This window comes from Leopardus geoffroyi, chromosome X, assembly GCF_018350155.1.
Source record: "Leopardus geoffroyi isolate Oge1 chromosome X, O.geoffroyi_Oge1_pat1.0, whole genome shotgun sequence".
Taxonomy (NCBI): Eukaryota; Metazoa; Chordata; class Mammalia; order Carnivora; family Felidae; genus Leopardus; species Leopardus geoffroyi.
In genome coordinates, this window is record NC_059343.1 from 84,004,799 (window position 1) to 84,021,686 (window position 16,888).

Consider the following 16,888-nt stretch of genomic DNA (forward strand, 5'->3'; position numbering starts at 1 on the left):
TAGTAATTAATTTTGTGGACTTTATTATGTTATGGTGCAATTTAATTATATGCTTATATTTTAAATGCACAAAAATAAGGCACCTGGGCAGCTTGGTCGGTTAAGCATCTGACTCTCGACATTGGCTCAGTTCATGATCTCACAGTCCTGAGTTGGAATCCTGCAAATGGCATGGTGCTGGCAGCAGGAGCCTACTTGGCATTCTTCTCTACTTTTCTCTGCCCCTCCCCTTCTCTAAAAATAAATTAAGAAACTTAAAAAAAATGAATGCACACAAATAAATACATGTATGTTGTTACAGAAATGTAGTACTGCATATGTTAACTTTCTTTTTTTTTAATGCGAAATTTATTGTCAGATTGGTTTCCATACAACACCCAGTGCTCATCCCAAAAGGTGCCCTCCTCAATACCCATCACCCACCCTCCTCTCCCTCCCACCCCCCATCAACCCTCAGTTTGTTCTCAGTTTTTAAGAGTCTCTTATCCTTTGGCTCCCTCCCTCTCTAACCTCTTTTTTGCATATGTTAACTTTCAATTTACTTTAAAAAAAATTTTTAACGTTTATTCATTTTTTGATAGAGACAGAGTGCAAGTGGGGGAGGGGCAGAGAGAGAGGGAGACACAGAATCTGAAGCAGGCTTCAGGCTCTGAACTGACAACACAAAGCCTGACATGGGGCACAAACTCACGGACCGTGAGATCATGACCTGAGCTGAAGTCGGATGTTTAACTGACTTAGCCATGCAGGCACCCCACTTTAAATTTACTTTTTGAAAAAAAAAATGTTTATTTATTTATTTTGGGTAAAAGATAGAGCACAAGTGGGTGAGGGGCAGTGAAAGAGGAAGAGAATCCCAAGCAGGATCCTCACTGTCAATGTAGAGCCTGACACGGGGCTTTATCTCACCAACTGTGAGATCATGACCTGAGCCGAAACAAGAGTCGGATGCTTAACAAACAGACTGAGTCCCCCAGGCACCTCTAAATTTACCTCTTTTTTAACCAAATTTCATCAAATGAAATTTGTATGTATGTATAATATAATGGTTATTTTCATTTCTAAATGGTATACACTATTGGTGTAGTTTGAATTGTTTTAACAATATCATGAAGTTTGTTTCTTTATCGTCTATCACAATTATGTGGAAAACTGCTTGGCTCATGAGAATGTGCACACACATGTGTGAATGCGAATGTGTTTATGCACATGCTTGGGTGCATGTCTGCTACTGCCTAGAACAATTCTCTCTTTCTGTTCCATCATTGCTGTTTTTCACTTGTGGCTTCTCTTTGCATTCAAGTCCAAGTCAAAGGATTGAAGCTAGGAATCCAGATCTATAAACTTTGGCATTGTAAATCATTGTGACTACCATTAAATACTTTCTAGGATGAGTAGCTAAGAATGGGTTTACAGGCTGAAGGGAATGCATATTTTAAATACTTAGCAATTGCTTAAGTATGCACTTTCCAGAAAGGTTGACCAATTCAGTTTCCATGACCTGAAAATAAGTGAGAAATTCCTTGGGGTTAATTGCAGAACATGCTAAAAAGTGCTTGGGGCGTCTGGGTGGCTCAGTCGGGTAAGCATCTGGCTTAGGCTCAGGTCATGATCTTGCGGTTTGTGAGTTCGAGCCCTGCGTCCGGCTCTGTGCTGACAGCTCAGAGCCTGGAGCCTGCTTCAGACTCTGTGTCTCCCTCTCTCTCTGCTCCTCCCCTGTTCACACTTTGTGCCTCTCTCTCTCTCAAAAAATAAATAAAAACAGTTAAAAAATGTTAACCTAAGTCCCCCTAAGGAGGAACAAGTGGACTTCTACCCAGCAAGGCAGCATGAGACAGGCCAGGGCGATGGTAAAGACCCAGGGTCTAGGTTCAGTTTGTTCTCTTCTTTCCTTCCCACCCTCCATTTAGGTCCTGTGTACCTTCTAAGGCTCATGTCAAGGTCTTTTTCCTCCTTGAAGGTTTCTCTGATTATTTTGTGCTAACTGGCCATTGCCTTCTCTGAGTTCCTGTTGGCCTGGCAGTCCACCCTTTCCTTTAAATTCCTCCAAAGGAATCTCATGTCTTATGTGAAGGAGGTTCCTCCTTTTCAGTAGTGGTGTCATATCTGAAGAGTCTGACAGTTTGCTGCAAAAAATAATCCCCTTTTTAAAGGGATTTAATCAGTCTTGGTCCCTGCAGACCTCCTCTGATTCCGCTTATCAGTTCTGTAGCGTCATCAGCTTGTGCTGGTCGCAGTGAGATGTCCTTTAACTACTTGCTGTACCTTTAAATACTTGTGTCATTGCTTGACACCGGGCCCCTGCTTGACACAGGCTTCTGCTTGACATGAGAGAGTTCATTTTGCTTTCTACACTTACTAAGGGTCACACAGTCAGTTCTAGGTCTGGCCTGGGACTAACATATCTTGTCAAGCCAGTGTTCTGTCTGGGAGACCCAAACCATTATATCTTGGGTTTTCTGGTACTCAAATACACACGCTTCCCAGAAGACAGAATAATATGAAAGAAGAGTAAGTGAAATAAAACAACATGAGGTGAAGGTTTTTTTTCTTTCCACATAATCTATTAACCTCTTTAATCTGTCTCACAAAAAGGCAACAAACCTTATTTAAAAAAAAATACATGTGTGTCACCTCCTGTTATTTTTTAAATGTTACCTCTGAGAACTATGTAACTTTTATTGGAAAATTTGTGACTTAAAATAAAGACTGAAGTGAGGCTGAAAGGTAATCAATATTTGTTGAAGACTATATGAGCCAAAGGCTTTGAGCCAAGTATCATTTAGAACTTCCAAAAGTCAGTTCTATGAGGCATACGTTATTATTACCTTTCAGATGAGGAAATTTTGGATCATAATATGTACCTGACAATTGATGATTCTGTAGGCAGCACAGCTTCCTGGCAAATATCACTACCAAGGCTCTGGGGTCAAATATTACTTTATTTTTTTTTTTATTTTCAATCATTTTCCCCAAATGAAATCCTAATATAATAATAGCTTGCACTTTTAGAGCACTTACAATATGCCAGGAAATACTCCCAGGACTGCACATGTGTTCATACATTTAACTAATTTTGTCTTTGTTTTTTCCAACTATAAAAAAACATGTTACTTTTGTTTAAAAAAAAGAGAATATAAAAGCATTAAGAACAAAGCGAAAACTACATTTAAAAATCTCACTCCTGTCCCAGGCTCTTTTTTTTTTTTTTTTTTTTTTTTTACAAACCCTTGCCAAACCAACCTTGTACACAACAGCCAAGGACCAGACTGTATATGAAATGGAGGCTGGAGGAGGGGCGATGGGTGGAGGAGTTCTTAATCTTGGGAGCTGAAGGCACGAAGCGGCAATTCTTAAAAGAAGTAGAAAAGTTAGTAGCTCCAGAAAGAAAAGATGCAGCTATTCCCCAGTAGTCAGAAAGGCGAATAACATTTTGCCATTTCGGATAGGCAACAATAACAGAAGGACAAGGCCAGATGTATAACAGGGGAGGGCGCAGGGGGGCAGGCGCACTTCTGCCTCGCTTTTGGTTGGAGTGGAGATTGGGGACCCGAGCTCGCTGGTGACGTAGATCTCACGTGACCAGGAGTCGACGTGTACCGAAGTCCTGCTAGTCTGGTCCTTGTTCGCGTCTGGGTATCACCTTTTCTTTAGCAGGCAAACCGCAGAGCCTGAGGGCAGTGGAAAGAGGAGTTAACTTGACGGAATTCTGCAGGTTGGTATCAAAATAGGTGCTGCCTGGGGACTTCTAGGGTGGGAGTGGCTTAGGGCAGAGACCTGGTCAAAGCCATCTCTCCACCTCCTACCTCCAAGTCTACAGAAAGTGATGACCATTGGGAAAGGGCCTAGGGGTCCGGGAAGAAGGACAAGGAGAACTGTGATAGTTTAAAAATAATCATTCTCTGCCACTTCAGACTGCTTTCCCAACACCTCCCCTCCCCCCAACCCCTGCCCCAGTCTTAAAGATAGTTTGGAAATAATCTGCTTTTCTTACTCCTTGTCTGTTGGGAAATTCCAGCTAAATTGTACTGTGGGGCGGGGGTGGGGGTGGAAGAAGTGGGAGAAACAGAAAGTGGGAAAGTTGTCATAACCAAGTACCTTAATGAGGAAAAAGGTACAAGGTCCTGGTCGCCCCACCAAGCGTTCGCCCCTCCCCTACTGCCACCCCTCCCCCCATCTCCAACACATCCCACTCTACTCCCGTTTTCTGTTTGTTCGCAGGTCTGTTATTGTTAGCACTACACAAGGCTAGAAGAGGCAAGGAAGAAACTGTTCAGATCAGTACAGGTATATGAGGGAAATGTTATAAATACCCCTGGTGTCAAGGTGAGGCATGCGCATGTCAGAGGTCGTGGGCCCCACTCTTCCTACCCGCCCCCCCCCACACACACACCGCCTATTCTCCAACCTACGCTGTTCTAGGAGGGTGTTGGGTTTTGTCCGGCGTGGAAAAGTGGGGGGGTGGGGGGGAAGACCTTGAAAAAGGCTGCAGGGAGGGACAAGAGACAGGTAGGGAGGTAGAAAATGGAGGTAAGAGCCGCCGGCTCAGGGAAACTCTGATTGCTGATTGAGTCTCCCAAGTGGAAGATATTTGATGATAGCTCTGAATCAAAGAAAGACCTCTGTCCAGAGCACTGGTCCATTCACCAAATATTTGACTTATGGTCACCTTGCTTCCTAGCAGTAATTGTATTCAGAGAGGAATAAATCAAAAAAAAAAAAAAAAAAAAAAAGGAAAAGGAAAGAAGGAAGAAAGGAAGGGAGAGACTCACAAGATGAAATCCTGTCAAAAAATTGAAGGAAAACCAGAAAATGAGAGTGAACCAAAGCTTGAGGAAGAGCCAAAGCCTGAGGAAAAGCCAGAGGTGGAAGAAGAGCCAGAGGAGGAGGAAAAAACGGAAGGAACTTTTAGAGAAAGACTGATTCAGTCTCTGCAGGAATTTAAAGAAGATATACACAACAGGCATTTAAGCAAGGAAGATATGTTTAGAGAAGTGAGTGAAATAGAGGAGATAAGGAGAGTAAGAAACAAACTTATAGTGATGCGTTGGAAGGTTAACCGAAACCATCCTTATCCCTATTTAATGTAGTTTGCCTTGATTTTATTTTTTTCTGATATTAACATTGCCATTTAGCTTTCCTTTGATTTGCATTTTCTTGATATACCTTTTTCCATCTTTCTACTTTTAATTTGTTGCTATTAGTGATTTTAGATGCATTTCTTGTTAATCTGCATCTCATTTTTATCATATTTTGAACAATACAAAAAGTCTCTGCCTTTTAATAGGAGAGGTTTACTCATTTGTACAAAAAGAGGTTCCTGACAGGATATAAAATGAAAAAAAAAGTTACTAAGTAATATGTGAATATCATATTTTTGAAAGAAAGAATACATTTGTATATTACCTATATGCGCAGAAAAACGTGTGAAGGATGAAAGACAAAAAGTATAATCATTTGTAGGATTATGAGTAATTTTTTACTCTGCTTATTTGTATTTTTTCTTATTCCTAGAATGTACACACATTATTGTTAAAATAATAAAAGTTTTATAACAAAAAAGAAATAACTAACAGTATTTAATTTATTTCTAAACGCACTGGGGCACTTAATATTTGTTGAGAGAATTTTAGAAGCAAATGTGAATTGCAAATTACCACCAGAACACTTAGCTAGAAGAATAAATTTATATTTTTTCTCATCTGTAAAATAGAGACTCTGATCTCTAAGGGATATATGAGGACCAAATAAGGTAATCACTGTGAGCTCTATTTTAGCAGGTTTTTCCCCCCCATCAGCCCATGCAGGATCCCAATTCCCAAGGGATTTGTATCAGCTATTTGGGATGATAGAGAAAGTAGTTCTCACCTGTACTTAAGAATAAATCCAGGCAACTGTTAGGTGAGTGCCACCTTTATGTTCCTTTCCTTCTGTGCCTGCCCAACCTCCCTTTATTATCCCTTTGATATTGTCATGTATATTCGATAGTTCTGCCCCTTCATCCAGGCCCCTGCCTATGGGCTGATAATGTTCTGGAATTCTCAAATAGTGAAGCCTAACATATTTCTTTGGAACACCCAGTGGGCTGAATCCTCAGACCCACAGAAGGGGGGAGAATGTCCATTTCTTAAATTTACATAGTTATGCAGGGCAACTTGGGCCATATCTTATAGGTATCTTGACAGTTAAGACTCCGACACAATGCATCAATTTGGGGATTGGACCAGAAGACAAGTGTGAGTAACAGATGTTATGCTTTAATCAGAATTGCTTCTCTTTGAGTCTAAAGATTATGGTTTTATCTTCTGACTATTTCCTTAGGGTGAGTGATCTCTCCCAGAAGACTGGTGACAGGCCCTCCTCACCAGTTCCACAGATGCCTCTAGACCTGGGTAAATTTTAAAGGGAGGTTCTGCTTCAGATTCTGTGTCTCCATCTCTCTCTGCCTCACCACTGCTCGCACTCTGTCTCTCTCTCATAAATAAATAAACATTAAACAAATTAAAGGGACGTTCAAGTCAGATTTGGGGATAGTGCCATCCTTACCTGGAAATGTGAAAGTGCTATGTAAAACTGTGTATATCTGCATCCAAATCTACGTACCTATATAGATATCTGTATATGTATATATGGCTCACAGTTTTTCCAGTAGTGTGTTATTTTATTTTTCTGTGATGCTCTTTTTTGGGCAATTCATGACTTTAGACTATTCTTCAAAGTTGTAACAACCTGATGGATGCTAGTCGGGCTGGATTCTGACTGGAGTAAGAAGTTTCCAGGGGCTCACTAAGTCAGTTTTCTAAGACAAGATGGATCCAATCCCCTGGCACTCAAAGGAGTGGTACTCAGGTAGGATATAGAAAGGCTCATTCAAACCACACTCCTCTCCATGGTGGGTCTGACTTTGGTTTCTCTGATTCAGATGAAGCAGGCACTAGACTCTCCTTTGCTGATGACCAGGCTGTCCTGGATATACTTACCTGGAGGATGACAAAAGTCCCTATGGCAGGTCAGAGCACTAGACTTCCTTTCTTCCTTTTATTTTCCTTCACAAGGGTACTTGATGAGAACTTTTTATATGGAAGAAGACCTCAAAATTGACTAACTAAAAGCATTGGTTGTGATAGTCTGTCCGAGCCATGACAACTGTGGATGCAATCAGGTTGGGGTTAGAGGGCCTGGTGGTAGGTGGGAATAATTTTAGATTTTAGATAGTACACAAATATATTATATATATATATATATATATATATATATATATATATATAATTGTGATGTCCATGTGTTTATTTGAATGTATATTAATGAATACTCTGTTTCAGGCAAATGATTATAGTATAGATTCAGGGTGTTGTTATAAAGTTTCCTTTTAAAAAATAGTATTCAAATTAAGTTAGTAAGTCACTTTGAAGACAGACATGAGGTAGAACACAATACTAATAGCAGAGGTGGTACACAGATGTGGCAAAAATCATCTTAGTGGGAAACGTTCCCCTAGCATAACTGATTTAGGGATAATATCTGGAAACACCTGTCAAGAATTATGCCATCTGGGATTTTACCCTACTTACAAATTAACAAATTAACCTGCTACTGTTTAATGGATACTGGCAAAAGATGACTAGAATCCCAGGTCAGAGATTATAATATTACTCATGGCAAAAGCCATAGCCAGAGCTTCATATTGGTTTGTGTTATTTCTCCATGATCTTCAAGTTCCATGGGGTGACACAGGCTCTTTTATGGATGTCCGCACATGCAGTGCTTTGTGTAACAGGAAAGAAACCTTGTATTTGGAGATCTTATCACTTTCATGGTAAACAAAAGCAAGCCTGCTCTGTGTCCAGGGAAAGATGTTACCTTGTTCTTCCAAGTTGCTTGTTGCAAACACAACTCTGACACATGGCCTGCCTGCGTAGAGTGGTCAGGGTCTTACATTCTTGGTATACCCAATAAAAATGTGCAGGGATGCTCAGAATTCAAAGCAGATTGACTCTCCCAGTAACGGTTTTCTCTGTGTAGTAAATTTTAATTTTTTAAAGGTTTATTCATTTTTTAGAGACAGAGACAGAGCATGAATGGGGGAGGGGTAGAGAGAGAGGGAGCCACAAAATCCAAAGCAGGCTCCAGGCTCTGAGATGTCAGCACAGAGCCCGATGCGGGGCTCGAACCCACAAACTGTGAGATAATGACCTGAGCTGAAGTCAGACACTCAACCAACTGAGCCACCCAGGCACCCCTCTGTGCAGTAAATTTTAATGTGAATGGCAAGCCTTTCCTAACATCACAAATTTGGATTTATAATTCCAAGGTAAATAAAGCAGATAATGCATTATACTGTAGAGTGTCAACAGGGCATTTGTAACTTTCTAATTTTTACTTAATACACAGAATTTTGAATGAATCCCAATTAACTGAAAAGAACAACTAAGAAACTAAAAGTAAATAGTCTATGAGGAACTTTAATGTTACAATAAGACATAGCTACCATGATGCACAAAATAAAAGTAGAGGAGCACAACCAATGCATTTATCAGGATGCTAATGACAGGAGTAATTTTATGCAAATTTTTTCACTGAGAAACTGATAGGAGAGTGTGTGTTTAAAAGCCAGCCTCAAATCCCATACACACATAATCATCGTTGCCTCTATAAAAGGAAAAGGCAAAAGCCAAGAGAAAAACTGGTCTGTTCCCTTTACAAGCAAAGTTAAAGGTAGGGTAAGGGTTGAGGGAGGGTGGGGCATCTCACACATAACAGTGTCCAAAAGCAGTTATTTGATGCTCTGACACCAGCGTTTTGCAACAGCCTTAGCAAAAACAGCTGCACCATTTGATGGATAATTTAGTTGGGTATGGAGTGTCTTTTGTGTACTTATTAGCCATTTGTACATTTTACTTTGAGAAATGTCTATTCAAATATATTGCCTGCACCCCACTCCCCGCAGTATTTTCAGTACAGTGTGGGTAAAGAATCTTTAAAGGAATAAGGTAGATCCATATGTACTACACGTTCACTATGCTGTGATTAAAAGAAAAATGAAGGACAGGAGATATAGTATAAAAATACATACACACACATACATATCCATACCCACAAACATCAAAATGAAGCCCTTTAGCTCACTAAAAGGAGTGATCATGTCTTTCTTTTATTAATTTTTTTTAATGTTTATTTATTTCTGAGACAGAGAGAGACAGAGCATGAGTGGGGGAGGGGCAGAGAGAGAGGGAGACACAGAATCAGAAGCAGGCTCCAGGCTCTGAGCTGTCAGCACAGAGCCCAATGTGGGGCTCGAACTCACAAACCCTGAAATCATGACCTGAGCCGAAGTCGGTCGCTCAACTGACTGAGCCACCCAGGCGTCCCGATCATGTCTTTTTAAATGGCATTTTGATATCTCACCAAGCTTCCTGCTATCTGGGTTTTTAAGAAATAATTATTTTTAAAAATTTCTCCTAATGGATAATTGTACCATCCTTGCTTTGTAACTGTCAAAATTTTTTCTTGGACCTAGAGTCCTTTTCCCTTCCATGAACTCTCAGTCCTTTCCAGATGTTATATCATTAGCCTACTATTTAATAAAAAATGAAAGTGAAGCTAAGAGAAAGTGTCTTGGCCAAGGTCACCCAGCTATTAAATGCAATCAATGCCTGCCTAAGATCAAAGCCCTTGCTCCTAATATTTACTCTGTAACAGTTGGTATTTAATAAATATTAACAACAACAACATCATCCAACATCACTGTGATGCTGAAAGAATTCCTGTTATTTCTTCAAAGGTCCATTCCCTTTTGAGTCCTGATCTTGGTTCCCACGGTTCTCCCTGACTGAAGCATTCTCTCAATCACTCCTCACACACTTAGCCTGGATAACCCTTACTCATCCATCTCAGAATGGATGTTACTTCTTTTTTAAAAACTTCTTTTTTTATTGAGATATAATTCACATACCAGACAATTCACCTACTTAAAGTGCACAATTCAGTGGTTTTTACTATATTTAGATATGTGCAACTATCACCATAGTCAATTTTAGAACATTTTCAAGTCAAAAACAAACACCATAACCTTAGCTATGACCCCTCCTCCCATGTCTCTGTCCCTCCAGCTCTAAGAAAATACTAATCTACATTCAGACTCTACATATTTCCCTATCTTGGACATTTCATAAGAGTGTGCTTGTAAAAAATGTCTTTGTGACTGGCTTCTTTTACTTAGCATATGTTTTCAAGGTTCATCAATTGTGCAGCAATTTCTTTTTATGGCTGAACAATATTCTATTGTATGGATATGCCACATTTTGTTTATCCATTAATCCATTGATGGATATTTGGGCTGTTTCCATCTTTTACTTATTATGAATAGTGCTGCTATGAACAAGTTTTATGAGGACTCATGTTCTTATTTCACTTGGGTAGATATCTGGGAATTTAATTGCTGGATCATACAGTAATTCCGTGCTTAATTGTTTCAGGAATTGCTATACTATTTTCTAAAATGGCTGAACATTTGACATTCCCATCAGCAGTGTGTAAGGGTTCCATTTTCCCCATATTATTAAGAACACTTTTTATTATCTGACTTTTGGATTCTAGCCATTTTAATGGGTGAAATGGTATCTCATTGTGGTTTTGATTTGCATTTCCCTGATGACTAATGATGTTGGAAATTTCTTCATGTGTTGATTGGCCATTTGTATATCTTATTTGGAAAAATGTCTATTCAAATACTTTGCCCATTTTAAATTGGGATGTTTGCCTTTTTATTATTGAGTTACAAGTTTTTATTTCATTTACAAGTTCATATCAAATATATGACCTGTATATATTTTCTCCCATTCTGTGGGGTTGGCTTTTCACATTCCAGATGGTGTATTTTGATGCTCAAAAGATTTTAGTTTTGATGAAGTTCAATGTAGTTTTTCTTTTGTTGGTCATGCTTTTGGTGTCATATCTAAGAATCCTTTGCCATATCAAAGGTCATGAAGATTTACCCCTATGTTTTTTTTTAAACAATTTTTTAAATGTTTATTTATTTCTGAGACAGAGACAGACAGAGCATGAGTCGGGGAGGGGCAGAGAGAGAGGAAGACACAGAATCAGAAGCAGGCTCCAGGCTCTGAGCTGTCAGCACAGAATCTGACTCAGGGCTCGAACTCACAAACCGTGAGATCATGACCTGAGCCGAAGTTGGTTGCTCAACCAACTGAGCCACCCAGGCTCCCCTATTTTTTTTTCTAATAGTTGTATTATTTTATATTTTATATTTAGATCTCTGATTTATTTTTAGTTATTTTTTTTGTGTATCCTGTGAGGTAGGGATCTAATTTTATTAGTTTGCAAGTTACTAATTGTTCTAGCACTATTTGTGAAAGGATGATTTTTTTTCCATTGAATGGTCTTGGCACCTTTGTTCAAAATTGGCTGACACATGGTTTTATTTCTGCACTCTTGGTTCAATCCCACTGATCTATATGTCTATTTTGTATGAGTATCACATGGTCTTGATTATCATTGCTTTGTAGTAAGCTTCAAAACCAGAAAATGGTTTGATGTACTTTACTGTTTTCCAAGATTGTTTTGGCTATTTAAGGTTCCTTGCAATGCCATAAATTTTAGAATCAGTCCATCAACTTGCACGAAGTAATCAGATGGGATTCTGAAAGGCATTGCACTGAATCTGTAGATCAATTTGGGGAGTATTGCCATTTTAACAATATTAAAATTTTAAATCCAGGGGCTCCTGGGTGGCTCAGTCAGTTAAGCGTCCGACTTCAGCTCAGGTCATGATCTTGCAGTTTGTGAGTTTGAGCCCCGCATCAGGCTCTGTGTTGACAGTCCAGAGCCTGGAGCCTGCTTCAGATTCTGTGTCTTCCTCACTCTCTGCCCCTCCCCCACTCGTGCACTGTGTCTATCTCTCAAAAATAAACATTAAAATTTTTTTAAAAACATTTTGAATTCATGAACATGGGATACCTTTTTCCATTTAATTGCATCTTTTTTTTTTTTCTTAAGTAAACTCTATGACTAGTGTGGGCTTGAACTCATGTCTGTGAGATCAAGAGTCACATGTTCTACCAACAGAGCCAGCCAGGTGCCCCAAATTTTATAGATTCATTTTTTGGTAATCTCTACATCCAACATGGGGCTCGAACTCATGACCCACGAGATCGAGTTGCATGCTCTTCTGACTGAGCCAACGAGGCACCCCGTCTTCTTTAATTTCTTTCAATAATGTTTTGTAGTATTCAAAATATAAATTTTGGACTTTCCTTATTAAATTTATTTCTAAGTATTTTATTCTTTTGATGCTAGTATACATAGAATTGTTGTCTTAATTTCCTTTTCAGATTGTTCATTGCAAGTGTATAGAAACGTAACTGAGTTTAGTATATTGACTTGCATCCTACAACCATGCTGAAGTTACTTGTTCTATTAGTTTATCAGTGGATCCCATAAAACTTTCTATGTACAAGATCATGTCATCTGTAAATATAGTTCTACTTCTTATTTTTCAATCTGGATGCTTTTCATTTGTTTTTCTTGACTAATTGCCCTGGCTAAAACGTTCAGTGCAATGTTAAATAGAAATGGTGAGAACACACATCTTTGTCTTGTTTCTGATCCTACGGGTAAGGCATCCAGTATATTCAGCACGAAGTCTGATGCCAGCTGGGGTTTTTGGTAATGGATGCCCTTTATCATGTTGAGGAGGTTCCTGATTTAGGGATGTTAAACCAACCTTGCATTCTGGGATAAATCCCATGTAGTCGTGATGTGTAATTGCTTTTTTACGTTACCAGGATTGTTTTCCTCATATTTCTTTGGGGGATTTTTGCATCCATTTCTATAAGAGATTCTGGTCGATAGTTTTTCTTGTCATGTCTTTGTCTGGTTTTGTCTGGTATTAGTGTAATACTGATCTCATAAAATGAGAGCTGTATTCTTTCATTTTCTATTTTTTGGAAGAGTCTGTGAAAGATTCTTCTTTATTTTTTTAAATGTTTTTATTTTTATTTTTGAGACAGAGAGAGACAGAGAATGAGCAGGGGAGGGGAAGAGAGAGAGAGAGACACAGAATCCAAAGCAGGCTCCAGGCTCTGAGCTGTCAGCACAGAGCCTGACATGGGGCTCAAACTCATGGAGTGTGAGATCATGACCTGAGCTGAAGTCGGATGCTTAACCGTCTGAGCCACCCAGGTGCCCCAAAAGATTCTTCTTTAAATGTTTGGTAGAATTCAGTAGTGAAGACATGTAGGCCTACATTTTCTTTGTAGGTAGTTTTATTATTATTATTATTACTTATTCAATCTCTTCACTTGCTATAAATTTCTTCAGATTATCTATTTTTTCTTGAGATAGTTTTGGCAGTTTGTGTATTTCTGGTAATTTGTCCATTTCACCTAAGTTATCTAATATAATGGAATACAGTATTTTATATTATTCCTTTATGATCCTTTTTCATATCGATAAGGTCAGTAGTCATGACCTTTTTTTAAATTTCTGATTCTAGTAAATTGAGTTCTCTCTCTCTCTCCTCTCTCTCTCCTCACCCCTACCTCCATCAGTCTAGCTGAAGTTTGTCAATATTATTGATCTTTTCAAAGAACCAGTTTTGGTTTCACTAGTTTTCTCTACTTGTTCCATTCTCCATCTCATTAATTCATGCTCTACTTATTATTATCCCACTTTCTACTTGCTTTATGTTTAGTTTGCTCTTTTTTCCCCACAGTGTCTTAAGGTGGAAAGTTAGGATTTTGATTTGAGACCTTTCTTCTTTTTTAATATAGACATTTAAAACTATATATTTCCCTCTAAGCTCCATCCCAGAAGTTTGGAATATTGTATATTATGATACCAAAGTTCCATTCCATAAGCTTTGATATGCTGTATGTTGTGTCTCATTTTCATTCATTTCAAAGTATTTTCTGATTTCCTTTTTGATTTGTTGTTTGATGCACTGGCCATTTAAGAATGTTTTGCTTAATGTCGAGATATCCATGAGTTTCCTATTTTTTTTCTGTTATTGATATGAAATATTATTCAATTATGGTCAAAGAACATATCTTGTATCATTCCTAACCGTTAAATTTATTTGAGGTTTGTTTTATGGCCTATCACATGGTCTACCATGAATAATGTTCCATGTGTATTTAAAAGAATGTGCATTGGGGCGCCTGGGTGGCGCAGTCGGTTGGGCGTCCGACTTCAGCCAGGTCACGATCTCGCAGTCCGTGAGTTCGAGCCCCGCGTCGGGCTCTGGGCTGATGGCTCAGAGCTTGGAGCCTGTTTCCGATTCTGTGTCTCCCTCTCTCTCTGCCCCTCCCCCGTTCATGATCTGTCTCTCTCTGTCCCAAAAATAAATAAAAAAAAAAACGTTGAAAAAAAAATTTAAAAAAAAAAAAATAAAAGAATGTGCATTATGCTGTTGTTGAGTGGGATATTCAACATATCTATTAGGTCTAGTTAGTACATGGTGTTCTTAAGTCTTTTATTTCCTGGTTGATCTTCTTCCCATTTGGTCTATTTATTATCAAAAGTGGGGTATTAAAGTCTCCCAACTATTATTGTTGAATTGTCTATTTTCCCTTCATTTTTGTCACTTTTTTCTCATGTATTTTGTTGCTTATAATTGTTATATATTCCTTTTGGATTGAGTCTTATCATTATAAAATGTCCCTCTTGCTTCTGGCTTTTGTTCTGGCATTGGAAACAAATCGGAACAAATTCCAAGAACTTGGAAGCCGTCGCTCCATCCTAACAACCAGTAAACACTGAACAAACTGAAAAACAACTACTCTTCTTAGATCCATTAGAGAACTGAGGTCACTGAGCAAATCATTGCTCCAAAAAAGGAGACACAGACAGGCAAATACAGAGAATTATAGTTTGTTGGCACAAAATCCATGAACAGAAACTTCTTCAGGAAACCAGTACTGAGGTAGGAAAACCTAAACTAAAATCAACAAATTGCCAGAAGTTCAATGTGGACATGTCCAGAGAGGCTTAGTCTTAGGGGGTGCTTCCACACTTTTATGAGTTTTACCTCCAGAAGCCCTGGGAGGTTCTCACAGTGAAGACTCTAGAATATCCTCTTGTGCTTCTGACAAAGGGAGAGGAAAAGTAGCTGTTTTTTTTTTAATTTTTTTTTTAATTTTTGATATTTATTTATTTTGAGAGAGACAGAGAAAGAGTGTGAGCAGGCAAGGGGCCGAGAGAGGAAGACATAGAATCCAAAGCAGGCTTCAGGCCCTGAGCTGTCAGCACAGAGCTTGATGTGGGGCTTGCACTCATGAACCACGAGATCATGACATGAGCTGAAGTCGGATGCTTAACCGACTAAGCCACCCTGGAGCTCCAAAAGGTAGCTGTTTTTAAAACATGTGGAGCATTCTAGTCTTTGTAAGAAGGCTTTCCCTCAAGAGAAACTGTTTCACCAAGCCTAACCTACTAGAATTCTAACCTACTAGAATTTTATCAGAGCCCAGCTGACATGGAGGAAGGGAAATATCCAAATCCAATCCCCTCTATCCATCCTGTCTCACCTAAGTAAAGGTGGGGTAGGCAACTGAGAAGCACTTGTGAAGGCCGCAGCCCTGACCATACGCAGATGTTAGGCTCATCTAATTTCCAGTTTCAATAATGCCTTTGGGCATCAATTGCTCTGTAGACTAATTGAATCAAATTGGGTTCCTTTGAAGGAAGAGTTCCAAAGGTCAGTGTTTGATATTTGTTCCAATCCAAGGAGGAATACTCTTCCCAACCATGTCCTTCTGTGGCTCTTTAAAACAATATAGCCAGGCCACAGTTAACTGGTATCTTCATCGAATATATTAATCACTCCCCAAATGCCTCCGCCATAACCATCACTGTTTTTAGAGCACTCGTGGCTTGAATCTCTCCATGCTCTGTTCAAAATTAAGTTTCATCAGGAAAATGTTAGAACCTATAAGCCTTATGATTTTTTTCTCTTCCCAGGCAAAATCTCTGCACCTGGACTCTGGATCTGGGAGTGAGGACAATGGCATTCTTCTTTCAGAATGACACTTCTGCTTTAGGAGCTAATGTCTCAGTGGAGATAGAAAGGAAACAGCAGCCTGAGGTTCTCTCAGCAGCCTGAGGCTTACTTTTCATAGTGTGAAACCATACCTTGAGCCAAGCCAAAAGCAAATAGGGCACCTGTATTCTCAATCGTGTCACACCCACGGGACAACCCCCATTCCATCAGTGAGGGCTGGTTGGAAGGAGAGAGCACTCCCCTCTCAACTGCACTCACCTGGAGATTCTCACAGTGAACACTCTAGAATATCCCCTTTTTATAATTTTCACCAGTTTCACTGGAGAGTAGGTCACCAGAGCTCTTCATGCTGTCATGCCAGAAACTGACCTTCTACACATTGCTTCTTCCTGGAAAACTTCCCTGGGAACTGGATTAAGTCCTCATACTCAGGGTTCCAACTGCCCCTTCAGTACTTACTACACTTTTCCTCTGGCTTCCTCCCATTAAATCATGAACTCCAAAAGAATATAAAGGCTATATCTACTGTGTTCTCTTTTATATCTCCAGGGCCTTGCCTAGCACATAGTAGATGCTCAATAAATTATGGTTGCACTGGGGTGCCTGGGCGGCTCAGTTGGTTAATTGTCCAACTCTTTATCTTGGCTCAGGTCATGATCTCATGGTTGGTGAGTTTGAGCCCTGTGTCCAGCCCCACGATGGCAGTGCAGAGCCTGCTTGGGATTCTCTGTCTCGATCTCTCTCTGCCCCTCCCTTGCTCACTCTCTATCTCACTCTTTCTCAAAATAAATAAATAAATAAATAAATATTTTTAAAATGATGGTTGAACTGAAAGTATAGTTCTTATATTTTTAAAGTTTTACTTTTAAA

At 39.3% G+C, this 16,888-nt stretch overlaps 1 protein-coding gene and 1 long non-coding RNA gene across 4 annotated transcripts; both read left to right on the forward strand.

Annotated features, from left to right (window-relative positions):
• Positions 1–3,354: 3,354 nt before the first annotated feature.
• On the forward strand, positions 3,355–16,665 carry LOC123594498. 3 transcript variants are annotated; one of them, XR_006710759.1, is made up of 5 exons: positions 3,355–3,715; positions 4,222–4,287; positions 6,322–6,392; positions 6,923–7,009; positions 15,979–16,665. It is a non-coding gene; the product is annotated as an uncharacterized LOC123594498 (long non-coding RNA). The 3 variants fall into 3 exon arrangements; XR_006710760.1 differs by lacking the exon at positions 15,979–16,665 and adding an exon at positions 13,029–13,076; XR_006710758.1 differs by lacking the exon at positions 15,979–16,665 and adding an exon at positions 13,029–13,076 and having other exon boundaries at positions 6,322–7,009.
• TCEAL9 (transcription elongation factor A like 9) lies at positions 4,498–6,315 on the forward strand. The gene has a single exon (XM_045471227.1). The coding sequence runs from the start codon at positions 4,662–4,664 to the stop codon at positions 5,088–5,090; it is 429 nt and encodes a 142-aa protein (XP_045327183.1). The 5' UTR covers positions 4,498–4,661; the 3' UTR covers positions 5,091–6,315.
• Positions 16,666–16,888: the final 223 nt, after the last annotated feature.

Excerpts from the sequence above, each read along its gene's own strand:
- TCEAL9 (XM_045471227.1), top strand. The coding sequence starts at position 4,662 with ATGGTCACCTTGCTTCCTAGCAGTAATTGTATTCAGAGAGGAATAAAT.